Source organism: Acanthaster planci, linkage group LG10 (genome assembly GCF_054643075.1).
Source record: "Acanthaster planci isolate LZ-2023a linkage group LG10, COTS_SCS, whole genome shotgun sequence".
NCBI lineage: Eukaryota > Metazoa > Echinodermata > Asteroidea > Valvatida > Acanthasteridae > Acanthaster > Acanthaster planci.
The window spans coordinates 16,018,012-16,045,552 of NC_141786.1; the positions used below are offsets into that span (position 1 = coordinate 16,018,012).

At 45.1% G+C, this 27,541-nt stretch overlaps 1 protein-coding gene across 1 annotated transcript in view; it reads left to right on the forward strand.

Annotated features, from left to right (window-relative positions):
• sorl1 (sortilin related receptor 1) overlaps positions 1-27,541 on the forward strand; it is a 66,583-nt gene that overhangs the window by 33,492 nt on the left and 5,550 nt on the right. The window contains exons 21-42 of the mRNA XM_022251774.2: positions 297-413; positions 1,231-1,359; positions 1,960-2,094; positions 4,147-4,266; positions 4,890-5,039; positions 5,514-5,642; positions 6,341-6,493; positions 7,646-7,786; positions 8,124-8,264; positions 10,084-10,198; positions 12,328-12,524; positions 12,655-12,764; positions 14,752-14,856; positions 15,963-16,038; positions 18,670-18,767; positions 20,052-20,124; positions 21,177-21,382; positions 22,081-22,261; positions 22,959-23,056; positions 24,007-24,190; positions 25,486-25,595; positions 27,135-27,408. Of these exons, the coding sequence (XP_022107466.2) occupies positions 297-413; positions 1,231-1,359; positions 1,960-2,094; positions 4,147-4,266; positions 4,890-5,039; positions 5,514-5,642; positions 6,341-6,493; positions 7,646-7,786; positions 8,124-8,264; positions 10,084-10,198; positions 12,328-12,524; positions 12,655-12,764; positions 14,752-14,856; positions 15,963-16,038; positions 18,670-18,767; positions 20,052-20,124; positions 21,177-21,382; positions 22,081-22,261; positions 22,959-23,056; positions 24,007-24,190; positions 25,486-25,595; positions 27,135-27,408 (3,042 nt within the window). The remainder of the gene's footprint in view (positions 1-296; positions 414-1,230; positions 1,360-1,959; positions 2,095-4,146; positions 4,267-4,889; positions 5,040-5,513; positions 5,643-6,340; positions 6,494-7,645; positions 7,787-8,123; positions 8,265-10,083; positions 10,199-12,327; positions 12,525-12,654; positions 12,765-14,751; positions 14,857-15,962; positions 16,039-18,669; positions 18,768-20,051; positions 20,125-21,176; positions 21,383-22,080; positions 22,262-22,958; positions 23,057-24,006; positions 24,191-25,485; positions 25,596-27,134; positions 27,409-27,541) is intronic.

The window sequence follows — 27,541 nt, forward strand, 5'->3', positions numbered from 1 at the left end:
AATGGTCAGCTGGATGGCCCAAGCCTTCCTGTCTTTTTTGGCGACGTTGATTGAAACATAGATGTCGCAAGAACTTTTCCTGTACTACACAAATGCCAAAAGCACGTATTTAGTTGAAACTTGGGTTCCTGATGAAAAACTTTGGTTCCTGATGAAAAACTTATGAAATGCTGTGTTGTGTTTCCTTATTTGCCGGGCGAAACTCATGTAATGTAACAAGTTGTGTTGTGTTTCCTTATTTGCCGGGCGAAACTCATGAAATGTAACAATTTGTGTTGTGTTTTCTTTTTCTGTAGCCTACGAAGGTTGCAGAGATGATCAGTTCACCTGCAACAATGGCCACTGCATCCCCTCAAGATGGGTTTGCGACTTTGACAACGACTGCGGCGACATGTCGGACGAGCATGATTGTAGTAAGTCCTTCCATTCCAACTTTGTTTTGGTAAATTGCCTCAGAGCCTGGAGGTGAGGGAACCTTGTTGCGTGAATTCTGCTCTAGGGACTTTTTCCACATTGGATGCTGACTGCTTATGTACGGAGGGCCTTTTTTGCCGAATGAAGTAAGCAGGGACACATTTAGTACAGCATTTTATTTCTTTGGGTGTCACGATCAATGCATTAATTGCCTTGTAATCCAGGCAAGAATAAAGATTTGGGGCCACTTTGTCTCCTTCTGAAAACGGTGATGAACTATGAATGAAGCAAGATAATTGTTTAAATACAAAGTAAAATAGTAGTCTCTGGAGTGCTTGTAGTCTTTCTTCAAGCCGTCTCTGCTGGGCGTAGTCTTCCTTCAAGCCATTTCTGCAGTTCATAGCCTTCCTTCAAGCCATCTCTGCCAGGGGTTAACTTCTAAGTACTCAAGTGATTCCGTTTGTGCATACACAGAGCCTCAGTCTAGTCCATGGAGAGTGTGGGGAGCCCTCAAGAAGCCAATAGTCCACTTGTGTCGGAGTTTATAAAAACAAAGTGGTCATGCAATAAAGAAACGTCACATCAAACCTTGAACAAATGTCAACCAAGGGCCACCATCAGTAAATTCTAACTTAGTGAAGCACTGCGATTGTGGTATCTTGTCATCTGTGCCTGGTACAAGTCTTGTATGAAATCGTTGACACCGACAGGTGGTCAAAAGTAAAACCAAGAAGTGAGCTGCAGGAGTGATCAAAGGTGTTGGGGGCCATTAGAGTTCTGACAAGCTGTCTTTTTGGATTGTTTTCTTTTCTGCAGCCTACCCAACTTGCGATGCTGACCACTTCACCTGCGCCAACCAGCGATGCATCCCAAACAGCTGGGTGTGCGACGAAGATGACGACTGTCGCGACGGATCCGACGAGGACGACTGCGCCACGACAGCCGGTAAGGGTGCTGCATAATTCGTCCTGAGGATTGAACCCGGGTACCTGAGCGCACGCAACCCGTTGATATAAGGAACCAGTTGGAAGTTGCGGGCAGTGTTTATCGAGTCCAACACAAGTCCTTTTACAACTTCCTTCACAAGTCCAGTCACAAGGCCAGTCATAAGTAACAGGGTGAACAATGACAAAGGAATGCTTTTGTCACAGCTCATTTTAACAGCTCGCGAATTGGGTAAAAGACTGAATGACTTGTGATGGACTTACAGGGACTTAAGATGGGCTCGAATGCAACATTGCATTGCATTGCACCAAATTTTCAGTTTACTTGTCACTGCGTGAAGTACACATTTAGAATGCCACCGGTGCGTTGTAAGCAAATGAGCCTCTTTTTATTGGTTTTCATGAATGCTCTCGATTTTGAAAATGATATATTTGATAATTGATACGATATCTGGATAATTGATAATTGATCGAATGTCCGACTGCCGGAACAATCCAGCGCAGCCCTAGCGGTTGTTGTTTGATGGCATGCTACATTAGCCATGGTTTCAACTCTCATTTCACAGCCATTGCTTTTGGTTTCCTAACTTTCCACCTTCAGTGCCCACCACGCCGTTCTCGGGCACCTGCAGTGCAAGTCAATTTCAGTGCCACAGTGGACGCTGCATTCCTGGGTCATGGAAGTGTGATGGCGACAACGACTGCGGCGACATGTCGGACGAACCTCCCGATTGTCGTGAGTTCAGTACATTTCATCCTCTCTTTCGCCTGCAGTGCCTTTCCCCTGTCGAGTTTTATCATGTGAAGGGAGTCATCTCAAATGTCGTTGGGTACAAGTTGCGGACATTGTTGAGGGGTTAAGCGACGGGATTCTTAACCATCTTGTCCGAAAACCTCCCACAGAGAAGCAATAATGCCCCCTCTCTGGGGTTTTGAGCAAGGCTGGGCATTCAAGGACACACTGACTGTCCACTGGTCTGGCAGTAAAGATTAAAATGTAATATATATGGGGCCACGTTTTGTGTGGAGTGAGGCCAAATCTAAACAGCCTTTCACTTGTCCGGGACAAATGCAGGGCTTCTTTTGTCAGAGTGTAGTCAATGTTGCCACCCGCAACTTGTCCCCAACCTCACCCAAACGAGTATTGAGATGGTCCCTTAAACCCCGATGAAGTTTGAAACGTGGCCCGCCCAATAAAATGCAACAAATGCAGTGCAACGGAACACCGTGCAGCAAAATGTGATATATTCAATTGTCCATGAAAAAGTCGGGAAAATAGAACAGAATGCAACAAATGCAGTGTAACAGAACATTAAAAATTCATCAAAATAGAACAGAATTCAACAAATGCAGTGTAACGGAACATTAAAAATTCATCAAAATAGAACAGAATTCAACAAATGCAGTGTAATGGAACATTAAAAATTCATCAAAATAGAACAGAATTCAACAAATGCAGTGTAACGGAACATTAAAAATTCATCAAAATAGAACAGAATTCAACAAATGCAGTGTAACGGAACATTAAAAATTCATCAAAATAGAACAGAATTCAACAAATGCAGTGAAATGGAACATTAAAAATTCATCAAAATAGAACAGAATTCAACAAATGCAGTGTAATGGAACATTAAAAATTCATCAAAATAGAACAGAATTCAACAAATGCAGTGTAATGGAACATTAAAAATTCATCAAAATAGAACAGAATTCAACAAATGCAGTGTAATGGAACATTAAAAATTCATCAAAATAGAACAGAATTCAACAAATGCAGTGTAATGGAACATTAAAAATTCATCAAAATAGAACATAATGCAACAAATGCAGTGCAATGGAACATCAAAAATTCAACAAAATAGAACAGAATGCAACAAATGTGATGCAATGGAACATTGTGCAGCAAAATGTAATAAATCTGACGGTCCATGAAAAATCAACACAATAGAACAGAATGCAACAAATGCAGTACAGTGCAAAAGGGTGCCGCAAAGCTCCCCCAAAAGTGCAACCGTCCAAGAAAACGCAGCTCAGTGCAGCAAAATGCAACAGATTGCAAAGATGGAATCTGTTGCATTTTACCGGCAGTCTGTCATGGTTGCATGCTACTTACGTTGACTTCTTTGCATTAATAAGGAAACCACTTTTGCGCTCTTGTTTCATTCAGCAGTAAAGTCAAGCCATTTGGCTCATCGTGCCAGCATTTATCACCCGTTGTCCCTGGCGCGAAGCGACTGAGAATATTCCAACTCCCCACCTGGATGGGTTCCCCGTCTGTCATGGGTTGCTTCCCACCCAACACCAGTACCCGTTTTTACTCCTGGGTGGAGAGAGAGCAAGTTAATGTGAGGTGACTCAGCCAAGTCCACAACCTAGTTTCAATGAAACCTTTTCAGTCCACTCTGAGTGGAACAAAAGAGGAGACGTGCACCTGTCAGAATCCAATGACAAAACAAGACTTGACTGGACAAGACAGGAGACCTGCACCTGTCAGAATCCAACCCAGCCCAGGAAAACAAATTACCAACATACACGATCGCATCTTGGTGTTCCACTTTCGGTCGAATTTTGTATGGAAATAAAGACTTCGCCCCCTTTTTCTGAAACGGTCAACTCGGCCATGGAGTGTAAACTGACTGATGGCAGAATTACGGACAAAACTTCCGTTCAGACCGAAAGATCCAGCGATCGCACACATCGACCGGTCGCGCCCAGTATATATATATGAAAGGGTCCATGAAAACATCAGTGCTTAAAACATGACAACTGATCTTTACTGTTTGATCAGCCCACCGGACGTGCAACGTCTTCCAATTTGAGTGTACCAACGGTCGCTGTATTCCGACATGGTGGAAATGCGATGGGGAGAATGACTGTAGCGATGGCAGTGACGAGGCAGATTGTGTCGGTAAGTGAGAGTTTTGGTGGTTGGGCATTTCCACGGTAGACAAGAGTAAGCCACATTCTGGCGCACCTTGAAAGTGGTGTAGTGTGAATCGGCTTATTTTGTGAAATAACCAAGGGACCAGAATGCGGCATTTTCATGTTTTGTTGAAACAAATTTTTTACTTTGTCACTTGTGAATATTTGGTCTTGAACAGAATGGCTCTGATTTTTTGTGTGTGTCATTCTGGTCAAGTGACTAGTGTTGCAACTAATCTAGTGACTGGTCTTGTTAAATAGTCTTGCAACTGGTCTTAATGTGGTCTTAATATGACTGGCCTCATGGTATGTCTTGTGATTGCTCTCATTACCGGTCTTGTGACTGGTCTTGAGACTATTCTTGCGAGGTCTTGTGTGTGATCGACCCCTTGTGACTGGTTTTGCGAATGGCCTTGCGACCTTGTCTGATTGGCGTAAGCCAAGTCTTGTGACTGGTCTTGTGTTCAATCTTTTGATTGTTTTTTTTGGTCGAATCCTGTGACTGGTCTTGCAACATCCTCGTGACCAGTCTCTTGAGTGGTCTGTAGACTGGTATGCCAACTTGAGAATGACACCTCATTCTGTTTTTTTTTTTGTGCTCCCCTGAAGTGACTACCCCAGAAACGACAACGTGGACGTTCCCGGAGCACTCCTGCCACCCAGGTGACTTTGTCTGCTACAGTGGCCAGTGCATCTTCCCCAGCTGGAAGTGCGACGGCGTTGTGGACTGTTACGACGGTTCGGACGAATATGATTGTGGTAAGACTACTCCCCCCCCACCAAAAAATGTCCAGTTGGGCAGTGTCAGAGAATTACAAACATCAGTGCCCCCCCCAAAAGTGGCTAAAAAAGCAGCGAACCATCGTTACAGAATTTTGAGCGCTTCCAGACCGTTCTGTTCTTTTGGGCACTGTACTCAGGTCTGCATGAGTCATGTCCATACTCTTCCGTGCTAGCCAACACAGGGATCAAAGGACTTCCTTGCACTTTGAGTTGAACCCAACTGGCCACTGACTCATTAGACGTGGGCAGAACTTTAATCTGGCCAAGCCATCCAGCGGCCTGACCCCACTGATGATTGGTCATAAACAATCCTATTGTAAGGTTGTCCAGGGCAAACAGATGGAAGATTTCAGGGTGCGGTAGGCCCAGGACCCTGGGCCTCGGCACTGCCCTGCTCGTCAGTGGCAGAGCCACGCTCCCTAAGTTTGTTTTCCTGTCTGTTTTGTGCAGCCACCGAACAACCAGGAACGTGCTCCTACTTCCAGTACCAGTGCAATGACGGTGACTGCATCCCGGAGTTTTGGGAGTGCGATGGCATGGCTGACTGCGACGACGGTTCAGATGAATGGGGCTGCGGATGTGAGTGGACCTTGTGATATTGTAGACCAAGCCCGCAAAGGAAGCCACTTTTGATCCTGTTCCTAAATCAGTCAAATTGTGGGTCTGTTTGGTCCGGATCCTGATCGGTGATCCTCTCGCTGGTTCACTGGCACCAGAACCCACCTGGTGGATGGCGCAAACCAGCTTTGGGATCACCGATCAAGATGCAGATCTCTGTAAAACCGTGTTGTAGCGCAGACCTCTTGAGACCCCACAGGACTAGCACTAGGGCAACACCGGACCTCCGGTCTGAATTCAACCCACGAGCTATTCAGCTGAACAGCAACGAAAGCATTCTTTTCTTGTGTCTGGTCTCGTGTCTGGTTTTGTGACTGGTTGTGCGACTGGTCATGCGTCTGGTCTCGTGTCTGGTTGTATGTCTGGTTTTGTGACTGGTCTTGTGACTGGTCTAGCGTCTGGTCTTGGGTTTGCTCTTGTGTCTTCTTGTAAACAGATTGATTAACTGGTCTTATGACTTCTCTTGTATCTGGTCATGTGATGGTCTAGTTCACAAGACTGGATAGTCCGAATGACTGCTTTTCGGCTGAAAATAATCCTGTGCTCCGGAAAGGTTTCCCGGACTATAATACTGTTAACAGTTGGTCAGCGGGTCCCTTCTTTATCTCCAGAAAGTGCATTCATCTGTGACATTTTCTCCTGTTCAACATGTCCTTCAGACACCACGACGGTACCCACCAGACCGCTGACGTGCGCCCCTTGGCAGGCACCCTGCGGCCCTGGCGCCGACGTTCCCTGCATCCCCGAAAGTTGGCTGTGTGATGGTTGGGACGACTGCGGGGACAACAGCGATGAGAGGAATTGCCCCACAGGTAACGGCAGATGAAGATAGATCATGGCTAGCATTGTAGAAGTTTATGAATCTGTTGTATTTTATGCTGTTATGCCTTCTGAATGCTTGTACTTAAGTTCAGTTGAATAACTGACAGATCATGTATTTTGTAAAGTCATCTTAGTTTATGGTAACGTTTGTAACAGGTGGTGTCCTGAACGGTTATGATCGTGCACGCTGATGCTGCTCTCTCACCGCCAAAAGTTTTAGTTTGCCCAGTTGCCCCAATCAATTAAAAATAACCCATCTGTAAATTTCGAACGCCCAATGGATCTGCAACTGACACCTTGAATTAAATTTGCACACTTTTCTCACCGTGATTGCAATCGCGTCCTGTTCGTAACTCGTTATGAGCGTGCGTTGTGTACTGCGTCGAGCCTACACTTGCTGGTTTACGTTCCAGTAAAACCACGTAAACACAGCTTTGTACCCAGTATGTATGGGCAAAGCACATGAAATGTTTCCTACAACAGGGAACAAGGATTGGGTCATGACCTTTGTCGTGTCTTCACACTGGCTGGTACAGCTGTTACAAGCGTGACTGTCGAAATTTACGGTTCGCAATCCAAGGAAATCCAAGTCAATCCACTGCCATCGCACGATATTTCTTCATTAAAAGCCCAGCATAAGAACTTATAAACACCATATTACCATTTTGTTCTGTTATTTGGCAAACTACTGGTATGTGCTTACAGACCGATTTTTGGAAGGTGACATATAATGATGTATGAAAGTCGCTTGGTGTCCTGTTTTTACAAAAATCATTTTTCTCATCTAAATGTCACACATTTGTAACCAGTAGCGTATACATGCACTTATAGCAAAGATAACATTGTAGAAGTTCTTGAATACTGAACATACCAAAGATAACATTGTACGGGTTCATTGATAGTGAACATACCAAGGATGGCATTGTAGATATTTATGAATACTGAACATACAAAAGATAACATTGCAGATATTTGTGAATACTAAACATACCAAGGATAACATTGTAGAACTTCCCAAATGCTGAACATACCAAGTATTACATTATAGAAGTACATTAATATGTTGTTAGAAATGCTTGTTTAAACATTTCATGTGGCATGAAGTGGTGAAACTCCTGTTATCTCATTTCCCCGTTCTGCAGATCTGCCAACATGGCATCCACCCACATGGGGCCCCTGCGTAGGCTTCCGATGTAACGATTCTACCCAGTGTATACCCATGTCGGAGCGCTGCAATGGCCACGGCGACTGCGATGACCTGAGTGACGAGCAGGGCTGTCCCAGTATGTACCGAAATGTGGAGGGAGAGGTGCCCTCACGCTCTCATTTTTGGCAGAGTGGATGCTCTACTGCACATGTAATGAGCAGCCAATTTTGTTTCCCGAATCTGAAAGCTGACACTACTCCCTCTATGTTGGCATTTGTTGTGACGCTGCCATATTTGTCTTGTCCCCTGTAGACCCATTGGCAATTGTAAAACAACTTCACATGGGTGATAAAAGGAAACAGACTATTTTCCCGTTTCAGCCTCAAGTTTGGCCACATTGGTTTGAATGGTAGAAAAAAGCAAGATGGCCGCCACATGATGCAGGTCCGGCTCTGTCTTCTTGTTGTTTGCAGGCCGTGCTCCGACACCGACACCGGCGCCTTTCTGTCCCCCCTGGGAGTTCCAGTGCGATGGAAACCTCTGTCTGCCTGCTAGTGTGCAGTGTAATGGCATACAAGACTGCCTGGATGGAACGGACGAAGCAGGTTGCCACGGTAAGGGAGGAGGTGGCGTGGGTGGGCTCGCCCGCCCCTACCTGACGGGCGTGGGAAACAGTGTGGGTTTAGTACTTGCTGCTCTGTTTTACACGTGCATGCTCAGTGCACACATTTAATACGCACGTGCGGCTGTGTTACTGTTCAAACGAGTTCTGTCCAGTGAATGCCCGTGACGCCGTACATTTGCTATGCCCACTAGTGCCCTGCAGCTCAGATGGGGGGTATGGTGATGTAAACAGGACCGATCAGATAGCCTTGCCCCCCGTGATAGGGAGCAGTGCACCTCCATAGCTGCCTGCTGATTTGCATTGGTACAGGATGGCTTGCATAGTCCTAAAACTGTAAATGTTATACACAAACAGTCTGGTTTGTGACCTTGCCGTGTGTTTGGTTCTTGGTATGTGGTGCCCGCTGTGAAAATGAGTCAGTTTTCCATTGCGTGATGAGACCATGATTATTTTCTCGAAGTTAAAAGATTGTTAAAAAGTGTTCTCCCGCTATTAAAAAGTGTCTCGTTTTTATCGATATTACCAAAGTGGAAAAAGAGTGTTCATGAAGCAAAGTGGAGGTAAATATTCAAAGTAAGCATTTGAGTTTGTTTTTACCACGGTCATAGATGGTGAGTTTTGTTGGTTGTGAACTGATCACATGATGATATGCTACAGTCGCGCGCATGTATCATTCACGCCTCGCGTGCGGAAAAGTAAAGGAAAAGTTAAACTGTTTGTAGGAGATTCCCAAGATGGCAGCACGTTGATTGGTGAAATGAAGTCACGAGAGGGCGCTATAGAAATTGGCGTGCCTGGCATTATGCTCGATGGAGTCTGCTATCGAGTTCTACCGTCTTAGCCCAAGACTACATGCACACTGGTGATGTTGCCGGGCCTTAAAAAATGATGAATTACTGTGATCTTTCCCAGAGTTGATTTGTCTTGTCTACTGCATTGTAATTGTTAAATCTTGGATATGAGGGTGGATAGCCGCAGTGGCACTACTCGCCAATTATTGTAGGAGATTTGCACTGTGTGCTGGATAGTGAAGCACTGTGTCTGTTCGCATGCGAAACTCTTTCCACCCTGACCAACTTCTGTTCGTTCATCCGTGCTCGTGGAACACCAGTCTGCTCTGATCACTGAAACGTTCATGCCATTGTCTCTTTGCATGTGCTCTTCAATCTGGTCAGTACTTTTTTAACGGATCTTGGTCAATAATGGCTTGCAATTCAACCTCTCGACAAAACGCCAATGCTTTATGAATCCTGGGTTTTGTGTTATAACAAGTTTGTTGTAAATCCTAGATTTTTCCCTACCCCTACCTCCCCCCCGAAAAATAAAATAAAAACATGGGTGAACAAAGGACATCACAATCAGTAATTTTCCTTGAAATTTAACTTTTAATTTACTGTTCACGTGTTCACCGTTCCAGTAAAATCTTTATGACCGGTGCCATTTGCCCTCTCGGGTGTACAAAACACCATGGATCCCTACACCGCAGGCGACAATTGTTCGATGTAAAACTCGTTGGTATCCACCAATACACAACATGAATCTATTCAGTACTGGTGCCCATGTCAAATTAGGACAAAGACAGATGGTTGTATAGTTTTCCAAGCGGGTTCTTGCATGCATTCTGCATGTACGCAAAGATCATACATTAAGGAATATATTCATTACGCGTACTCTGCATGCTCCGCTTCAAATGCGCTATTGATCTCCATTATAAACGCGCGCGTGCCTATGCAGTGAGTACCAAAAAACACGTCCTCTTTTGTTCTGCTTGGAATGGACAACTAATACATTTGACTTTTTTGGTTCAGGTCAATTCATCCCCAGGCTGGATGGTAGCTCTCAGACTCCAACGACAGTCCGACTCGTCATCACACAGCCTGAAGATAACCCTGAAGAGTATTACACCTACAACATCTACTATCAGTGAGTTGTCTGGCCTCTGTGTATCTGAGAAACTGACCAAGAGTCCACTGCTAGGCCAACACGACCAGTGCCTGCCCAACACCCAGTCTACCCCATCCCAGCCCATTCCAACCCAACCCAATGCTACCCATTTCTACCGAATGCAACCCAACCCGGCCCAACCCAGCCCAACCTGCCCAACCCAACCCAACCCACCCCAACCCAGCCCAATACCACCCATTCCAACTCGACCCAGCCCAACCTAGGCCAACCAAACCCATTTCAACCTACCCCAATACAACCCATTCCAACCCAGCCCAACCCGTCCCAATACAACCCATTCCAACCCGCCCCAATACAACCCATTCCAACCCAGCCCAATACAACCCATTCCGACCCAATGCAACCCGGCCTAGCCCAGCCCAGCCCAACTCACCCCAACCCGACTCAGTTCAATCCGCCCCAGCCCAACCCAAACCGACCTAGCACAGCCCGAAACAACACATCAACCTTGCCTGAAGAACCCAACCCTAGACCGACCTGACCTAAAAACTGACCACGAACGCTTTTCAGTCACGTCAGCTTTGACAGTCGGTGTTCCATTTACACAGATGTGTGCGGAGAAGATCCCGCCTTCAGAGTCTCTCGGCATTGTGGCGTACCCAAAATTGCCAGCAGAAATGCCCAGAGTCGAATACGTACATGCCTCCCTGGACAGAGTAATGCTTCCTGAAATGCTTTGTCCTGTCACGTTACGTCACGGGAACACCCTCTGTAAAACCATATCAATTTATCGGAAGGTCCATCTTGAAAAGATACATATCCGTAGCTGTCACCGTGTACGCCCGAAATAAAGATGCATAAGACAAGATGTTGCTGTGTCGATTTCCCAAGTTTATCGTGTTTATTGTGCGCATCTCAAAGCTGAGGTGGTGAAAACTGAAAAGAACGTATGAAAAATAGCAACTAAATATTAGAGTACACCACATTAAATACAAATTTCGCTTCCAAACTTATTACATTTGAACTTTAAGGTTAAGTGTACAGCTGAGCATATATACGATAACTGACAAGCCGTTTGCGGGATACATGTGACCCACTGTGCAAAAAGGTGTATTATGTCCCGCAGTGCAAAAATGCGTAATGGTCTGTTCCATGTGCTGAAGGTAATATTTGGAAATATTTTGAGGCCAATTGCTTGACCAGCAAGCCTCTGTTGCTAAACCAAGAGAGTGTCTAATTTCAGTTGAATGTTCCTCTTCAGCACGTTAAAAGGGCGCTATCTCATAAAACACATGTGATATAATGAAATTATATGAACATGCAAATGGTAAATAACTCCAAACTGCAAAAAGCCACTGGGTTGAATTGTATATCAAATGAAAGCTCAGGATATGAGCAGTTTGATGATGTATATATTACTGGAATTCCAAATGACGTGACGTAATACACCTTTTTGCCGAGCCGGTCACATTTATGCACACGTGGCGCAAACTGTGGAGTTGCAGATATCCTGGGCTACAGCGTTTCCCTGAGGTCACAGCGCCTTCCTGAAATTACATATTTTACACTTCTAAACGTACTCCAATAGATGTTACCATGTACAAGTGTACAAATTCTGGTGTAATAAATACAAGGTTACAGCAAATGTGGTAGTATGTACTCGGGTAAGTCCGGCCGCAAACAGCCCGGCTCAGCTAGTAGTGTAGGGATGTGACGGCACGGTGGCAACTCACTTTTTTTGGTGCATCACTAAGGTGTATATGGCAACCCCAAGACTGTGTCAGGTGACACCCAAAAATGCACCCTCTAAGTGGCTATTGGCTGAACAAGATAGTCAATGCTGGGTCAGAAGACATTCTTAAGGTTACACAATCAGTAGAAATCTATTAATCTGTAGGTGGTGATTACAGTAGCGTTGTCACATGACCTTTCCTATGATAAAGTGTAAACAAGTCTAACAAGAAGTCACATTCTCTGAAGCAAAAGTTTTAGACTCCAAAGGATAAACACATAAACACAACAGCTATTACACCTTGGATGGCTGGTGAAATTTTGAGTTTTAGCGTTTCAAATGAACACCCCCCCCCCCAAAAAGTAGAAATGTATCTTTCAAACATCACTTGCTGTGGCTTTTGTCTCTCTGATAGGGAAATGTTTTGGCTTGAATCCACGCCAAGCCCAGAGCAGACAATTCCCGACGTGCCGAGAACGGGCAATGAGACCGTGTACGTCGTCACCGGGCTGACCCCAGCCACGGCGTACGAGTTCAGCGCCGCAGTGCACTTGCCCCAAAGCGGCATCACCCACGACAGATCAAATGTTTTGTATGTCTTCACTGAAGAAGGTAAGGCCATTTACTAAGGCCATTCATTTAAGAATACAATCTGTGAAGTGACAATTCAGTATTACTGAAACTTCTTGCATGGCCTGACTCTGATGGGATTAGGATAATGGTTGTCTCTGTTTTCCAACAGGACCTCCATCCATTCCACGCAATGTGCGGGTGTCTGTCATATCTCCGACTGCGGTCAACGTGACTTGGTCGCCTCCTGAGCAAGTGAATGGATTTATCATGAAGTATGAGGTAATGTTGATAGCTCCTTGATCGTCTTCTAGCTCGGACTTTTATGGGACTGAATAAGAGTTGGAAATGCAGGATGACTTGGCATTAAAATCTTAAAAAGGTACAGTCCATCATTTGGTAGTTTGCTTTGGCAAGATGAGACATGTCCCCGGAAAGTCAAAAGCAAGTAATGGATTCCTGAAGTGATACATAGGTGGTTGTTTTTCCAAAATCAATTTCAGGATTTTCACATTTTTTTGGAGAGCAAAGGATCATAGGTTCCCCTCAGTTGTTTCACTTGGTAAAAAAGTGGATGTCTGAAGTGTGTTTGTTTTCATTTTTCCGGAAAATTGATAGTGTCAACCTTTTTGAGGGTGAAATTTGAGTATATTCCAAGTCTGTTTTTGAACAGTTCGCTTTTCATGCTTGTGTGAAGTTTGGCATGAAATTTATGGTATCACTGAAAAGCCCATTTCTCACTGTGTCTTCTCATATACCTCAACAAGTAAACAGTGGGGTTTTTTCCTTTTGCGGGTCACATTTGTGCATTTGGATCCTTTGAGGCAACAGAAGTTACTATAAAGAAAGGTGCCTATGAACAAACTTGATGGAGTTCCATCTCAGTCAATGCTGTACATTCTGAGGAAAGCAATAGTCTAGGATTTTGGATCAAAGTTGCCGAGTCCTGGTTCGTGTTGTGCCTGAATTCAACCCGTTGAACATGTTCTCCCATCCATCCGAATGGAGCAGCATGTACGCGTATGCGATGTCACGCACTGAACCGACAAATTGTAGTATGAACTCCAGGCGGTGCGTGTCATGACAGTGTGTATGCGCTGTCACGCACTGAACCAACAAATTGTAGTATGAACTCCAGGCGGTGCGCATCATGACAGTGTGTATGCGATGTCACGCACTGAACCAACAAATTGTAGTATGAACTCCAGGCGGTGCGTGTCATGACAGTGTGTATGCGCTGTCGCGCACTGAACCGACAAATTGTAGTATGAACTCCAGGCGGTGCATGTCGTGTCAGTCTTGTGCTCTTTTTATGCCAGTGTTTAGATGGATTGTTGGATATGGCCTTTTCTCATTGTTTCCTTCCAAATGGCAGCTTGCCTGAGATCATTTCACATGGTGTTCAGTCTGTTTAAATCCAAGTTTGCTTTTCTTTTCTTTTATAATTTCTATAAGGATGGATTTGTATCATGGAGATATTAATTTAATTTTGGATATTTTCCCCTGCCCGACTTGTACTGTATCACTGTGTACTTACTGTTCACTCGATTGGGACTCGAACCCATGACTTCCTGCTCACTAGTGCAGACATCTTAACCACTTGACTCTCGAGCCTGCTGGTGTGGGCTGGCTGGTTCGAGCCAGATTTAGCGATGGGTACCAGCCACCGGACACTGGCAAGCTCGGTAGTCAAGTGGTTAAGATGTCTGAACTAGTAAAGCAGGAAGTTGTGGATTCAAGTCCAGAGTTGTATTCGAGTCCATCACAAGTCCCTTCAGAAGCCAAGTCACAAGTCCCTTCACAAGCCCTGTCACAAGTCCCTTCACAAGGCCAGTCAACAAGTCCCCTCACAAGCCCATTCACAAAAACCTTCACAAAGCTAGTCCTAAGTAACAGTTTGAACAATGACCCAAGAATGCTTTTGCCACAGCTCATTTGAAGAGCTTGTGAATTGGCTAAAGACTGAATGATGTGTGATGGACTTACAGGGACTTGCAGGGACCAGTGATGGACTCGAATACAACACTGTTGGAGTCCCACCCGAGTACACTTGTTGTTTTTTTTCATCAGTTTATGGGGGGAAAACACCGAACAGTAATCTTGTCAGTTACTTGTGGGTATAGCTGCATATGATGGATGGTATCTTTAATATCATGCCCATTGTGCCACCCAGTGGAAAAGCAGTAGCATCACCACCGTCTTGTAAACAATCTAACCTCACCTTGTCCCTTTGACATTTCGTTCTGCATTTTTGGTTCTTTGGCAACAGGTTTTCTACCGCCTGCAACTCAGTGCGCGTTTCGACCGAAAGACGACACACACAACGTACGCGGTCATTGACGCCCTCCTCACCAACAGAGTTTATCTGTTCAAGGTAACAACTCTCCCTTCCCTTTTCCCTGAACAGCCACTTTGGTGTTTAAAGGTCAATAGCTTTCGCTCTACAGTTGAATATACAAAAATTCTGTTGCTCCAAAGCCCCACCAAAGCAGAAATGAAATGAATGCGCTTATGTAGACGTCTGTCTGTGGTTTCAGGAGCAGGTTATGTCCTCTAAAGTCCCAATTACTGATTTGATCTGAAAATGTTAAAACTGATCGAGAATTTTTATTATCAACGAATAACCTTAGCTGTGCTCACTGTCTCCACAAGATAAGTTGAGACCTTGGTTGCATCACATCTTGTGCTTTGTGCCGTGAGATTGGGTCCTAAACTGCTCACAAGACCGGTCATGTGACTTGACCTCAGATTGGAGGTCTGGTGTTGGTCATGTGATGGTCTTTTGGGGCCTTGTGATGGCCATACAATTTCTCGACTACAACATTAATTCTAAGCCAGGCTGCAAGATTGACTGTAATTCATGACTTTAGCTCTTTAGGCTCCAAAAAGCCTCCATGGAGCACACGGAGACTATGAATCTAACGCTCTTAACCAAGAGGCCACAGCACTCAGCGAAAGAAATCAGCAAAGAATTTGTAAAGTGTTCTTTTTAGCGCACAGTGCTGATGTATTAAGCCGTATTAATATGGAAATGAACTTTTAGCGCACAGTGCTGATGTAAGCCGTATTAATATGGAAATGAACTTTTAGCGCACGGTGCTGATGTAAGCCGTATTAATATGGAAATGAACTTTTAGCGCACGGTGCTGATGTAAGCCGTATTAATTATGGAAATGAACTTTTAGCACAGAGTGCTGATGTAAGCCGTATTAATATGGAAATGAACTTTTAGCGCATGGTGCTGATGTAAGCCGTATTAATATGGAAATGAACTTTTAGTGCACAGTGCTGATGTAAGCCGTATTAATATGGAAATGAACTTTTAGTGCACGGTGCTGATGTAAGCCGTATTAATATGGAAATGAACTTTTAGCACACGGTGCTGATGTATTAAGCCGTATTAATATGGAAATGAACTTTTAGTGCACGGTGCTGATGTAAGCCGTATTAATATGGAAATGAACTTTTCAACCTTGACAGGTGCGGGCTTACAATGGCGGGGGTGCCGGCGACTTTTCTGATGAGGTTGACCAACGGATAATGCCAAACCCGCTGAGTAAGTTGTAGCTGTCCTTTCGTACTCTGTTTTGTGTTCGGCATGACAATGACCGACTTTCCTTCATCAATCTCGAGACTGCCGTTCTAGGCTCCAGGTCTGAACCACGAAAGGGGTCATTTTTTAAACAAAGTTGCGATCTTGTGTTTAGCCAACATGCAACGCACACACTTGGGCGCACACCACTTGTAGACACACCACGGCAGTGGACCTATAACGTCGCATTTAGCGTTCTTTCTTTACGGGTGCACTTTCCTACGGCATTGAAGTGAGATGCAAGCCATCAAGCCCCAACCGGAGAGCACACAACATGCAAACAAAGCCTGATGCCTTTGTCCAACATCTAGTTGTACAAGCAAACCCGTGTGACGTTTGTTATTGTCCCTGCCACTTTTCCAACTCCTCCGCCCACTGGCTTGGACTAGTCGTAAGAGGTTGAGCATTTGCAGAGCTCTTTAAGTTTCTGTCTGGCATTGTAGCAAATATCGCGCTCCGATTCCCCTCCCCAAAAGTGAATATCCATGACAAAATGTACAAATCTAGAGCTAATTTTTTGCGAATGTCATCATTCTTTACCACTTCAGGGCATTTATCAATGTTGATGACGCTGGGGCGGGATATTTATCATTTTTTTTCTGTTGTCAAAATTCTTTAAAAATTCGTATCTTCATTACTGGACACTTACAAACACATGAAGGCATGTCTGGTGTCCACTCTAGCCAGGCTGACAAAATCTATTGATGCCTGAGTATTTCAGCCATGCCTGCAGCCTTGTAAAAAGATTTTGTGGTGTTACGTAATATTCTTTTGTTCACAAACCTGGCTCAGTGCACTGCTGACCCCTTTTCAATAGGGGCCAGATTAGCATGCAGCGGTGCTGTGTGGCTCATTGCTGCGGTGGTGGAGCGCTTTTGTCCCCGATGGTAATCCGCTCGCTCTAAATGCCTCAAACCGTGGTATACTGTTTCAAAACAAGGCAGGATTATCTCAACTTTTGAGAGTGAAAAAATGTCGGTAATGCCCAGCAGCCTGGTCTTTTGTTCTGAGTACGATCTTTTGTTACATGGCCCTGTTCCCTTTGTCTGAGTTCAGAGACCCCGGCCACGCATATAAAGCATACGTGTCTGGATCCGGAGTCCCCGGCAGGAAGTGGTTAAAGTTCAACTTGGTACTCCAACTGTTGTGTCATGTCAGTTTTAACCACTTGCCGTCGGGGTGCCTGTACCGTAGATACGGTGCAGTGTTTCATGGCTGGGATGCCCAAAATCGGAATTTTCTATCAAAAGACCGAGCTGCCGGGACTTGGCAATCAAGGTGCATACGCTGTCAGCTCAGAGTGCTCTCATTAGCAGAGGTAATCCCTCATTGTTTTGAAACAGTATGGTTGTTTGCCGCTGCCAGCACAAGCGGATTATCAGCCGGGACAAAAGCACTGAAGTACTCTAGCGATGTGCTATGCGCTTGTGGGATCTGGCCGCATTTGGAGCATTCCTGCATACATGTCATGCATGTAGCAACACCACCGTCCAGCATAGCAAAGAGGAAATTACGCGACATCTCACAATGGGGGCTCTTTACTGGGCGGCAGGCGTGGCTGCAATACTCACGCGTCAATGGAGGTTGCCCGTCAGATCGGAGTTGCCACCAGACAGTCATTCGCTTGGGTGTGTGCATCCCGTAAATGAAAATACAAAGTTTTGTAGAATTTTTTTTTGGAAAACTGAAAAAAATGAAATGATGAGTGGTGCATGCCACTGACTCCACCCGACATGAAGTGGTCAACACTATAACTGTTGCCTCTATGCACAGGACACAACCTTTACCAAGCAAGGCACATGTAAACTTTAACCCTAACAGTACCAGGCGTTGTTTGGCTTAGAGTACTCAGTACTACACAATACTAAGTAACACTCTGAGCCTGAAGGACCTAGCGCTACAAATTACTATTTCTGGCTAGGTTTATTCCATTGTTACTCGTACAGAGAACAATGAAACCATGCATTCATAGTGCCACAGCACTGCATGGTACATTGTCTTCTCTATTGTGTTTTATGGCTTCAGAGAATAACAATGTCATGTCCTCTTACAAGCGACAGGGCTGAGTACTACATTTTACTACTAAGTAGTACTTTGTAGCATTCGGGACTGTTAGGGTTAATAGGCATGCATTTATCAGATTAGATTTTGATTTTCTGGATGCTGTGATACGGTTGTTTCTCAGCGTTTTATGAGAAATGCAACACCTAGATGATGACATCATATCTGAAAGGCAACTTCGTGTTGCGTTCGATTCAGCTACCGGCATACACACGCACAAATGTGGATGGTACATCTTGCATGCGGTGAGAAACGTTGCCCCGAAGTCAGAGACAAGGTCAGACGGGCATTCAGGCTCAGCAAGTATGCGTGTAATGCGCTGTTGCATGCGACTAGTCGCTCTAGGAGCACCTACTGCGCATCAGGGTCCCACGTCCGTGTCAGCCTTGCATTCCGAGAGGTCTTGGGGGCAGGGCCAACTCAACGGAGATTGGTCAGGGCACCTTCGGGCTTGTTTGTGTTACATGTCCGTCTGTGCTTTCTGAATGACAGATGAACTGTTGTCTTTTTGCGCTGTATTTTTTTGTCTTGTAGCAATCACAAAACCTCCGCAGGACGTCAGCGTGGTGTCAGTCGGCAAAACATCCGCCACCCTGACTTGGAAGAAGCCAGACACCCAAAAACCCGTCAACGTAAGTATTCTTCAGATTTCTCACCACAGACATTTTCCAACTCCAGGGCTCCATCTCTTGTCTCTGGTTTCATTGTTCAACTTTTGAGGCATTTCCCAATGTACCCTAAGCTGTGGAACAGCTTGCAAAGATGACCTCTGACCTTTTCCTCTTTCAACAGCAGGAGAAAAACAGTAGCAGTATTTGAATTTTGTTTCGTTATACAAATCTGCAATGTTTGTTTCACTTTTTAAAGGGTATCCAGCTGCCTTTTGCTTTTAATGTATGAGTATATGTTAATGAAGATGTCCATATTCATGAGCAAAACTGTGATGTCATCCTAGAAAGAAAACCTCCATGGTAAAATTGGTTGCTGCACAAAAACTCTTGCGTTTTGACAAATTTTGCTGGCCGAAATTTCCTTCTTGTGTTGATTCATTGCTGTGTATTATACACGTAAATACACAGAAACATTAAGACAAGCAAAGAATCCTTTCTCAGAAATATTCCCAGTGAGGAATTCTAGGTTCACAGTTGGAACCAAAAAGCCATTGCACTGAACCATGTCTTCCTTGGATGACATCACTACAACAGCGCCCTCAGTTGTCCAGGAAAGCATGGAGGATTGATGAATTAAACAAGTGCACAATACGTTCCACCTAATAGGGATGCCAAACGGTTTTTAATACCTTGGAAAAGAGTATAAAATTTGCAGAAAACGTCTCCTAGAAAATTCTGCTGCAGCTACACTCGTAAAAAAGCCCTGAAAATAACAATCTGAAGCTGTCGTTTGTGCATTCCCTGCTCTTGACTTTGTTTTGGATATTTTTCTCATCCTGACGCAGCTTCAGAAGACTTGCTTGCTAAAACTGAAGCCCGAAGGTCACCGTCTCTGGCAAAGCCAGAGTGGGCGGGGACCCAGTGGCTGGCTGGCTGGCTAATCTCTATTTACACCATCAGAGTAGTGCGAATTCAGCATTCTGTCATGAATATGCATTAGATGCGGTGCAGAACACTCTGCAAACCAGCTAGCTTTGCAGCAGGCTGACTTAACTGGTCAGCTGTCTTTGTGGCCAAATGGCGTTGTGACCACTTCCCGAGCTGTAGTTCAAGGCCATCGTAAATCATTTTGCGTCCCCAATCACGAGTCATAGGGCGAGCACATGACAAAGGAGTGCCTTTCACACAATGACAAAGGAGCGCTCTTGCCACTGCTCAAGTGGAAGAGCTTGTGACTTTCTGTTAATCTCAGTTGTCTCGAGTTTCATGCTATTTTTTTTCTCCCCCCATCTTCACTCCCGGCAGTATTACCTAATCTACTGCGACACCACCAGCTCAACCCACCAATGCGGGAACACGACAAGGACATCGACCACCAGTGAGTACCGGGGGGACCGGTGCGCTGCACGTTAAGTGGACCTCGGCACAAAAATTAACCAGATGGAAGTGCGCCGGTTACGGCGTTCTGGGGGCGACAGGTTCCATTCTGGCTCCAGACTCCATTTCGTTGGCCAAACCATTTGTTAATTACATGTACATGTACCCACAGCGTTCTTTTCCTAACACGTATTCATTATTATTTTGACTTCACCTATGCCACTTCATGAAAGAAGGTTCTTCAATTACACAAATCTACATGTACAGTGTACAAAAAATATTTAGAGAAATCAATACAATTGTTTGTTTTGTAAACAAACATGTATGGACGCGAAATGCTAAAATTTGTGTGACTTTTGTCTGTTTGTGAAAACGGTGAGAGTGTACCCATGGAGCAGTGAAGTAAGGTCGTTGGGCAGCACGGACCGTAATCTGATCTATCCCTCAGAGGGGAGGGGTGGGGTTTATTGCAATGGACAAAATGACACAGCTGTGTGACCTTGGTCTGTTGACCTACCAGAGTTATAATGACTCAAGTTAATGACTCAACTTAAGTCTGACTTGAGTCACAATTTGTGGAGCCTCAATTTGAGTCCCATTGGGTAAAATGACTCAACATGAGTTAGTCTAAGCAAATGACTCAGGAGAGAACTTGAGAGAGAGTTAATGAGAGTCGAGTCCCAGAATGAAAGCGAAAATTTGAAATTGACATGAAATTAGTCCAGCTATTAAAATGCCTGATCTGACTCCACTCGACTTTTTTGCCCAATGACTTGGCTCAACTTGAGTCACTACGTTACAATGACTCAATTCCACACGAGTCACAAAAGTTAGGTGCTCATTACAACTCTTTCACCAACTGACCCAAAGAGTGACTTTAGAACACAGGTGTGCAACATTTGCTAGGAGCGGTGGATTCATTCATTCTTTCGCTTCTCAAAGTGTGCCATTACAAAATGGAACGTGACAGGACAGCCGTGTGATTGAATTCTCAATAGCATCCTTTGGCACGGGAGCGTTACATTTGTTTGTGACTTTCCGCCTCGATTTCAGTCGAAGAGCTGTGCCCAGGGACCAGGTACTTCTTCCAGGTAGCAGCCGGGAATGAGGGTGGTGTGGGCCCCCAGTCTCGCATGGTCATCAACAGCACGCAAGGCCCTGCCCCCTCGGCGCCAACAAACCTCAATGCCATGACAAAGTCCTTGACCGAGATCTCACTGTCCTGGGACCCTCTGCCTACTGGGATGGTAAAAACCAACGTGAGTTATTCTTTTTTTCCCCCTCTGCTGTAAACAGGTCTGTCACAATGGAGCAGGTCAAGGTTTTAAAGCGGTGGGGGTGCTCAACTTCTCACCCAAACAGTATGCAAATAGTGAATTTGCATTTGCGCTGAGCGTAAGGTCAGAGCGTGTGTGATTTTACCAAGCAGTGGCATTCCTTCGGTTGGAATTTACCCTGAGCGGACACGGGTTCATGGGCAGTTTTCTTGGGGCGTTGAATGTTTACGGTCTTGGTGTGTGCACAGGCCAGCTGTGCGAGCCTGCTTGTGAAAAACTTTCCCGAAGCCTGTGTTGTTCAGCCAGTTCAACTCGGGATGGATTGGAACTGGGTGACATATTGGATTGTCGTCATGTTGTCAAGAATAAGGCTTCAAGGTTACAAAAGGCGTTGGATTTGGTGTTCATGCCAAGCCTCAATCAATTTTCCCCCACGGAATACTCGCTGTAGCCATGACGTCACACCCAAAAATTAAAACTACCTGTAAAATTGTATGCATTGATTGCCATGCAGGTGCTTTCCCCTCGCATCTGTGAAAAACTCTATGAAAAACTTGCCCATGGCTTATTGTTCAGTCAGATGTTTTTTTTTGGGGGGGGGAATCATGCTGTTCGAGGATTTGTTGGGTTTAACGATTTGTTTCAAAATGTTGAAGCCCTTTATCTTAACATCCCTCCAGACCTATTCCATTTACTGGGAACGGACAACTGCCGGTCGGCTGCCTTTACAGGACACAACAAAGTCAACTAAGTACATGGTGAGCGGCCTGGTGCCAGGAATAGAATACGCCTTCCAGGTCAGCCTGGGGATTTGTCCGGACGCACCGAGGACACCCATTGCGTTCTGCAACACCTCTTACGGTGAGTTTTTGTTTGCTCCGGATGGAGGTGGTGGGGGGATGGGTACTCTTGGGTGTCAGGGGGGAGGGGAATTGATGTCTGGCCCCTCGTCATCACTCTCCCTCCCCCGAAAAGGATTTCAAAGAAGGAGATGAAGTGTTCCAAGATCTGCTGCGTGTCGGGGACATGTTTATTATACAGGTTTTTTGCCCCTACGCTGACGTAAGGGCTGAAACCTGGAATTAAAAATTAACACCTCCCCGACGCAAAGTACATCTTGGAATAGTTCGCGGTATGGTGCTCCTATATCTGACGTGGACCAGCCAGCCGACCCGGGCAAGCTCGCTGGCCAAGTAGTCAAGATGTCTGAGATAGTAAGCAGGAGGTTGTGGGTTTTAGTCCCACCTGAGTAAGCCTGTGATTTTTTTTCATAAGATGTTGGACAAGCACTGAGTATACAGTGTTTGTGAAAATGCATAGGGGTTGAAATGGTTTGCCAAAAAAAGAGGGAAAAAAGTGGAATTGATCACCTTCCACTGTGAGTGGGTCATCAGAGTATGCTGATAAAAGTGACTGCTTTACCCTCTCCCACCAGAAATGTCCCCTACCCTGCCCCCCAGCTGACCCCCACCCCCACATATTTTCAACGCAAACACCAAAATCAAAGTAATTCAAGCAATTTGTCTGGGTTTTTATTTATTTTGGCTGCTGCATCTAGATGAGACTTTGCCGGTCAGGGATCTGGCCGTTCAGTCCATCGACATCACGAGCCTCAACGTGAGCTGGAAGGCACCCCGGGACGCACCCCATGTGTTGGTAAGATGACTGACCGAATGCCCAGTCTTTTATAAGTGGCAGGTGCCCCCGGATCAGTAGTGGATCACTCCATCACGGCACATTGCCGCCGCCTCCAAAAGTAGCGAGATCCCGACAGGAGCTTTTAGGTTAAGGAGTATCACCAAATAAAAAAAGAATTATAAAAAAAATTATATTGACCTGGCAGTTTTTATTGCTGTTTCAAGAAAATGTCTACAGGAACTTCTGCAGATGACACAAAACACAGTAAAAGGGGAGGGACCAGTCGCATCAACTCTCCAAACATTTTAGACTTGTGAACAGACGTACAGTGCTGTAGTTTAGAGCACTGTATGTTGTAGTACAGAGCTGTTCTTTCCCGTTTGCCGTGAAACAATGAGCATTGATTTTGTGAAATAATTCAAAACAGAATTGTTTGTGCGGTGTCGATAATCTGTACTCGGGCATACATGAAGGACAGGTTGTGAAGTGTCGTTAAAAGTCCATTGTTGTCTGCGAGTCCATAACCAGTCTATACACAAGGCCAGTTGTAGAGACTTAAAGAGACTTGTGATGGACTTTCGGGAACTTGTGATGGACTTGCAGGGACCTGTGATGGACTTACAGGGACTTGTAGGGACTTGTGGTGGACTTACAGGGACTTGTAGGGACTTGTGGTGGACTTACATGGACTTGTAGGGACTTGTGGTGGACTTACATGGACTTGTAGGGACTTAAAGAGACTTGTGATGGACTTACAGGGACTTGTGATGGACTAACAGGGACTTGTGATGGACTTACAGGGACTTGCAATGGACTTTCAGGGACTTGCAGGGACTTGTGGTGGACTTACATGGACTTGTGAAGGACTCGAATGCAATTTTCTATAAACCTATGTTTTGCAATCCGATGAGGAAATTGTCTCCTCGTGAAAACTATGACCAAGTAAAGAGCATTCTTTTGTGATGCAGGTGTACAAAGTGATGTACCAGGAGGTCAAGAACACAAAGCTGCAGACATTGATGGTCGGTCCCACGCCAGACCGCTTCTTACACAAAACCGTCACCGGCCTGGTGCCCGGCATGATGTACATCATCAAAGTCAGCACTGACGCTGCCAACGCCAAGGTCAGCCGTCCAGTGAACGGAACCACGAGTAAGTCTGATCGTCGTGTTGCGAAGCTCCCCTTTGGTGTTGTCTTGGTCAAGACGTTGGTGTGTATCACACCTGAAAAATGCATCATGCGTGATCTGTCCACAGTGATCCCACTGGATGGTTTAATGGAAAAGTATTTCTTAAAGGTAATTTACCACAAATCATACATCGTGGTCCATGCTGTCGGACAGAGTCCATATCCACAAACTTTGCCTTCCTGATAATGTGACTGTCCGTTCGAGTCGAGAACGTCGACTGGCTGGCCAGCAGACGCAGCAAGTACATGTACCATACACTCGCAATCAAACACAACTTACGACCTGTGCCAAGCAAGATAGTACCAGACTATTGTGCTACTTCGTCGTGGCTGTTCAACGTGTGTGCGCGGGCGTGAAGAGAAAAGGGGAGCACCTGCATTCGTAATAACTCATGCGCAGTGAGTCCCCCCCCCCCCATTTTTTTGGGGGGCAGATTCGTCCAACTTCCCAAGACGTTGTTGCTGAAGTGGCTAGTTGTGGTTCGTGCGTCCCAGCCATTTGTCTTTTGAGTGCCCTCTCGCTTATCAACAACACAACAACGTCTTGACCGAGACTGCTTTTTAGGTCAAACAGATAACCCTCGCATTGAGCTTGTTTCTGTTCAGTCAGTGGATTTCAGGCATCCTCTCTCTATATCTTGGAGAATTTGATTTCCAACATGGACAATTCACAACGCAGTGCGCCACCAAGAGTTTCTCATGGAGAGGCCTTCTCGCAGTGCATTATGGGATAAATAGTCAACAGAGTCTCATAAAACTGACTGTGTTGCGGGAAAACTTCAGTTTTTCCGATCGTTTGTTAATCTTGGTGGAAAACTCAAAATTGCTTTAATTTGAAACGGGTGTTAAGCAGTCAAAATGAACGTCTCAATGGAACGTCACAAAATGAAATGCCTCAATAAATCAAATATCCCCAAATTAAATATGAGCATGCTTAGTCGTCCCCCGTACTGAATGGCCAACAGCAGCCGTTAGTGTGTCGTGTCTGCACCACTCGTGGAACATAAAGGTGTTGGTTTGATTTTTGTTGAAAAAGCCGCAGGGTTTGTCTGTTTGCGCCAGGATGCCAAAATTGGCAATACATCAAAGCATAGAACTTTGTTTGGTCTTCTCTCATATAAATTCAGACAGAACGATTAAAACATGTGGTCTAGAGACTTTTAGTTTTTGGTGGGATCTGGTCACACTTTTGGTTTCAGCGCAAAGTGAAAGTGAATTGTCGTCCGATTCCTGATGGTCTTGCTTTCTCCTGTCGCAGGAAGGGTTCCAGCGCCGACGGACTTTCTGGCAATTACTGAGAAGGACGACCATGTCTATGTGATGTGGGCCCCATTACTCAATCCATACCAACCGCAGAACAAGTCACTGGTATGTACATGTAGAATATATCTGGGGTGTAAGAAGTCAATTTTTTAGCTGATTTCAGCTTTTTTGTTCAGATGTTGACCCTGAATTTTATTTCAGCTTTTTTGTACACCTGGTCCGTACAGAAGTAGGGGAACGTTTTACATTTCAGCTTTTTACTAGCTGTTTTGAGCTTTAGTTTGTGACCCGCTCTGCAAAAAAGGGTACTAAGTCGCGCATTTCCAAAATATTTAATGGCCTGTTCTATTTGGAGGGGGCAAAATGTCTTCAAAAATGTGATTTTGTGGTTTTTTCCTCTCTTAGCTTGTATAACACTTATGTTTTCAGAATTTGTGACTACAAACATGGATACTGAAGAATAAAGATAGCAAAATTGATCATTCAGTGGGAAATCCTACGTAGCATTGTGTTTTCAAGTGCTGCACTTTCTGAGCTTTTTCTCGAAAAGTGCTTTAATTGAATCCGAAAATGGGGATGTTCAAATGTTTAAATATCTCCAGAACGCAGCGCACTACAGGGGTCATTCATGTATCAAATTATAGCTTTTGATGTACACAATCTAGCCATATCAAAAACTGATATCCTGAATCTGGCGACTTGTCACCCGTTTTTCTAGAGCCGGTCACATTTTAAGTGGCCACTCACACCCCCTGATATATGCGACCCAGGTCTAATTTCATTTTGCTGCTCAGCGCACAATTTCACGCTAACAGAGGCTCCACCTTTTTTTACGGAGACCATGAGCAGCAAGCACAGCCCAAAGGCATGCTAACCTTGGAGGGAGAAACTTGCTTGAACCCAGGGACGTCACAGTAGAAATCTCCATGTGCGCGCAACCTTTAATCTTAGAGTTCCAAAATCGAATCTGTTCATGTTTCAACTTCCACAACTGTGGATGCAGCGGTTGTATCGAGGTTAGGATTTTTTCATAGAGGTGAAGTCGACACCGTCTACCTTCTGAAAGAATGAAATTGTCCTTTTATGTTTTTGCTCGATGGCATCATCGATGTCAGAGCCCAGTAGCCCATTTTGGAAGAAGGCATGTTTGTGTCATAGTTCTGTGCTGTTCAATGCAATGCTACTCTGAAAACAGGCTGTGGAAAAGTTACAGTGTTTCTGTCGAAGCAGTCCTCAGTAGCGAAGGGGTCAAAGGTGCCGCGTTTGCGCGTGTAGGCCCCAATAACATCTTCACTGCATGTCAGGTTTGCTGGAAAATAAATTTATGGTCAGGCTCCTTTACAAATGCTGACCCTTGGTGGTCATTTGGTCAAGATTTGGCGACATTGCATGCTGCATTGTTGCTTAGTCAACGATTGACAGACAGTTGCGGTGCAGTGTTTACCAGAATGCCTGGCTGTCGTCATGGCGTAGTTTTAGTGTCTTGTGTGCATACACTCTAAATGTCAATTGTTCAAACACAAGGGCGTCATGAGAATTGGCCGGAACGTGTCTGAATGCTCTCCACATGTTCAGGCCGTCATCCTACCGGAATTGGTTAGGTCAGAATTTTACAATTAGTTCACTTTTTGTTTTGTGTACCAGGGTTACACGGTGTTCCGGGCAGGCATCAGGCCGATTCTTGCAGAGGATGGCGGCAAAGGAGACTATTACCAGAAATGTGAAGATCTGGGCCAGAAGTCCTATCTCCTACCAACCCTGAAAGATTACATCCCTATCCTCAACACCACCAGCCATTTCGCCCATCTAGACCCGCTCCCTCCAAAACAGGCTCACCTCCTGAGGGTCAGCACAGGTGCCTACAAGGGAATCTACGGTCTGATGTCTGACTATGCGTGTGTGGACGGCCCTGAAACAGGTAACAGATAAATTGAAACAAAATCAAAACAAACCAGAAACTCAAAGGCAAACCAAAAGGCAAACAACCCAACCCAAAACCTAGCCCAAGCCAAGCCAAACCAACTCAGTCTAACTAAATCGAGACCAACGCA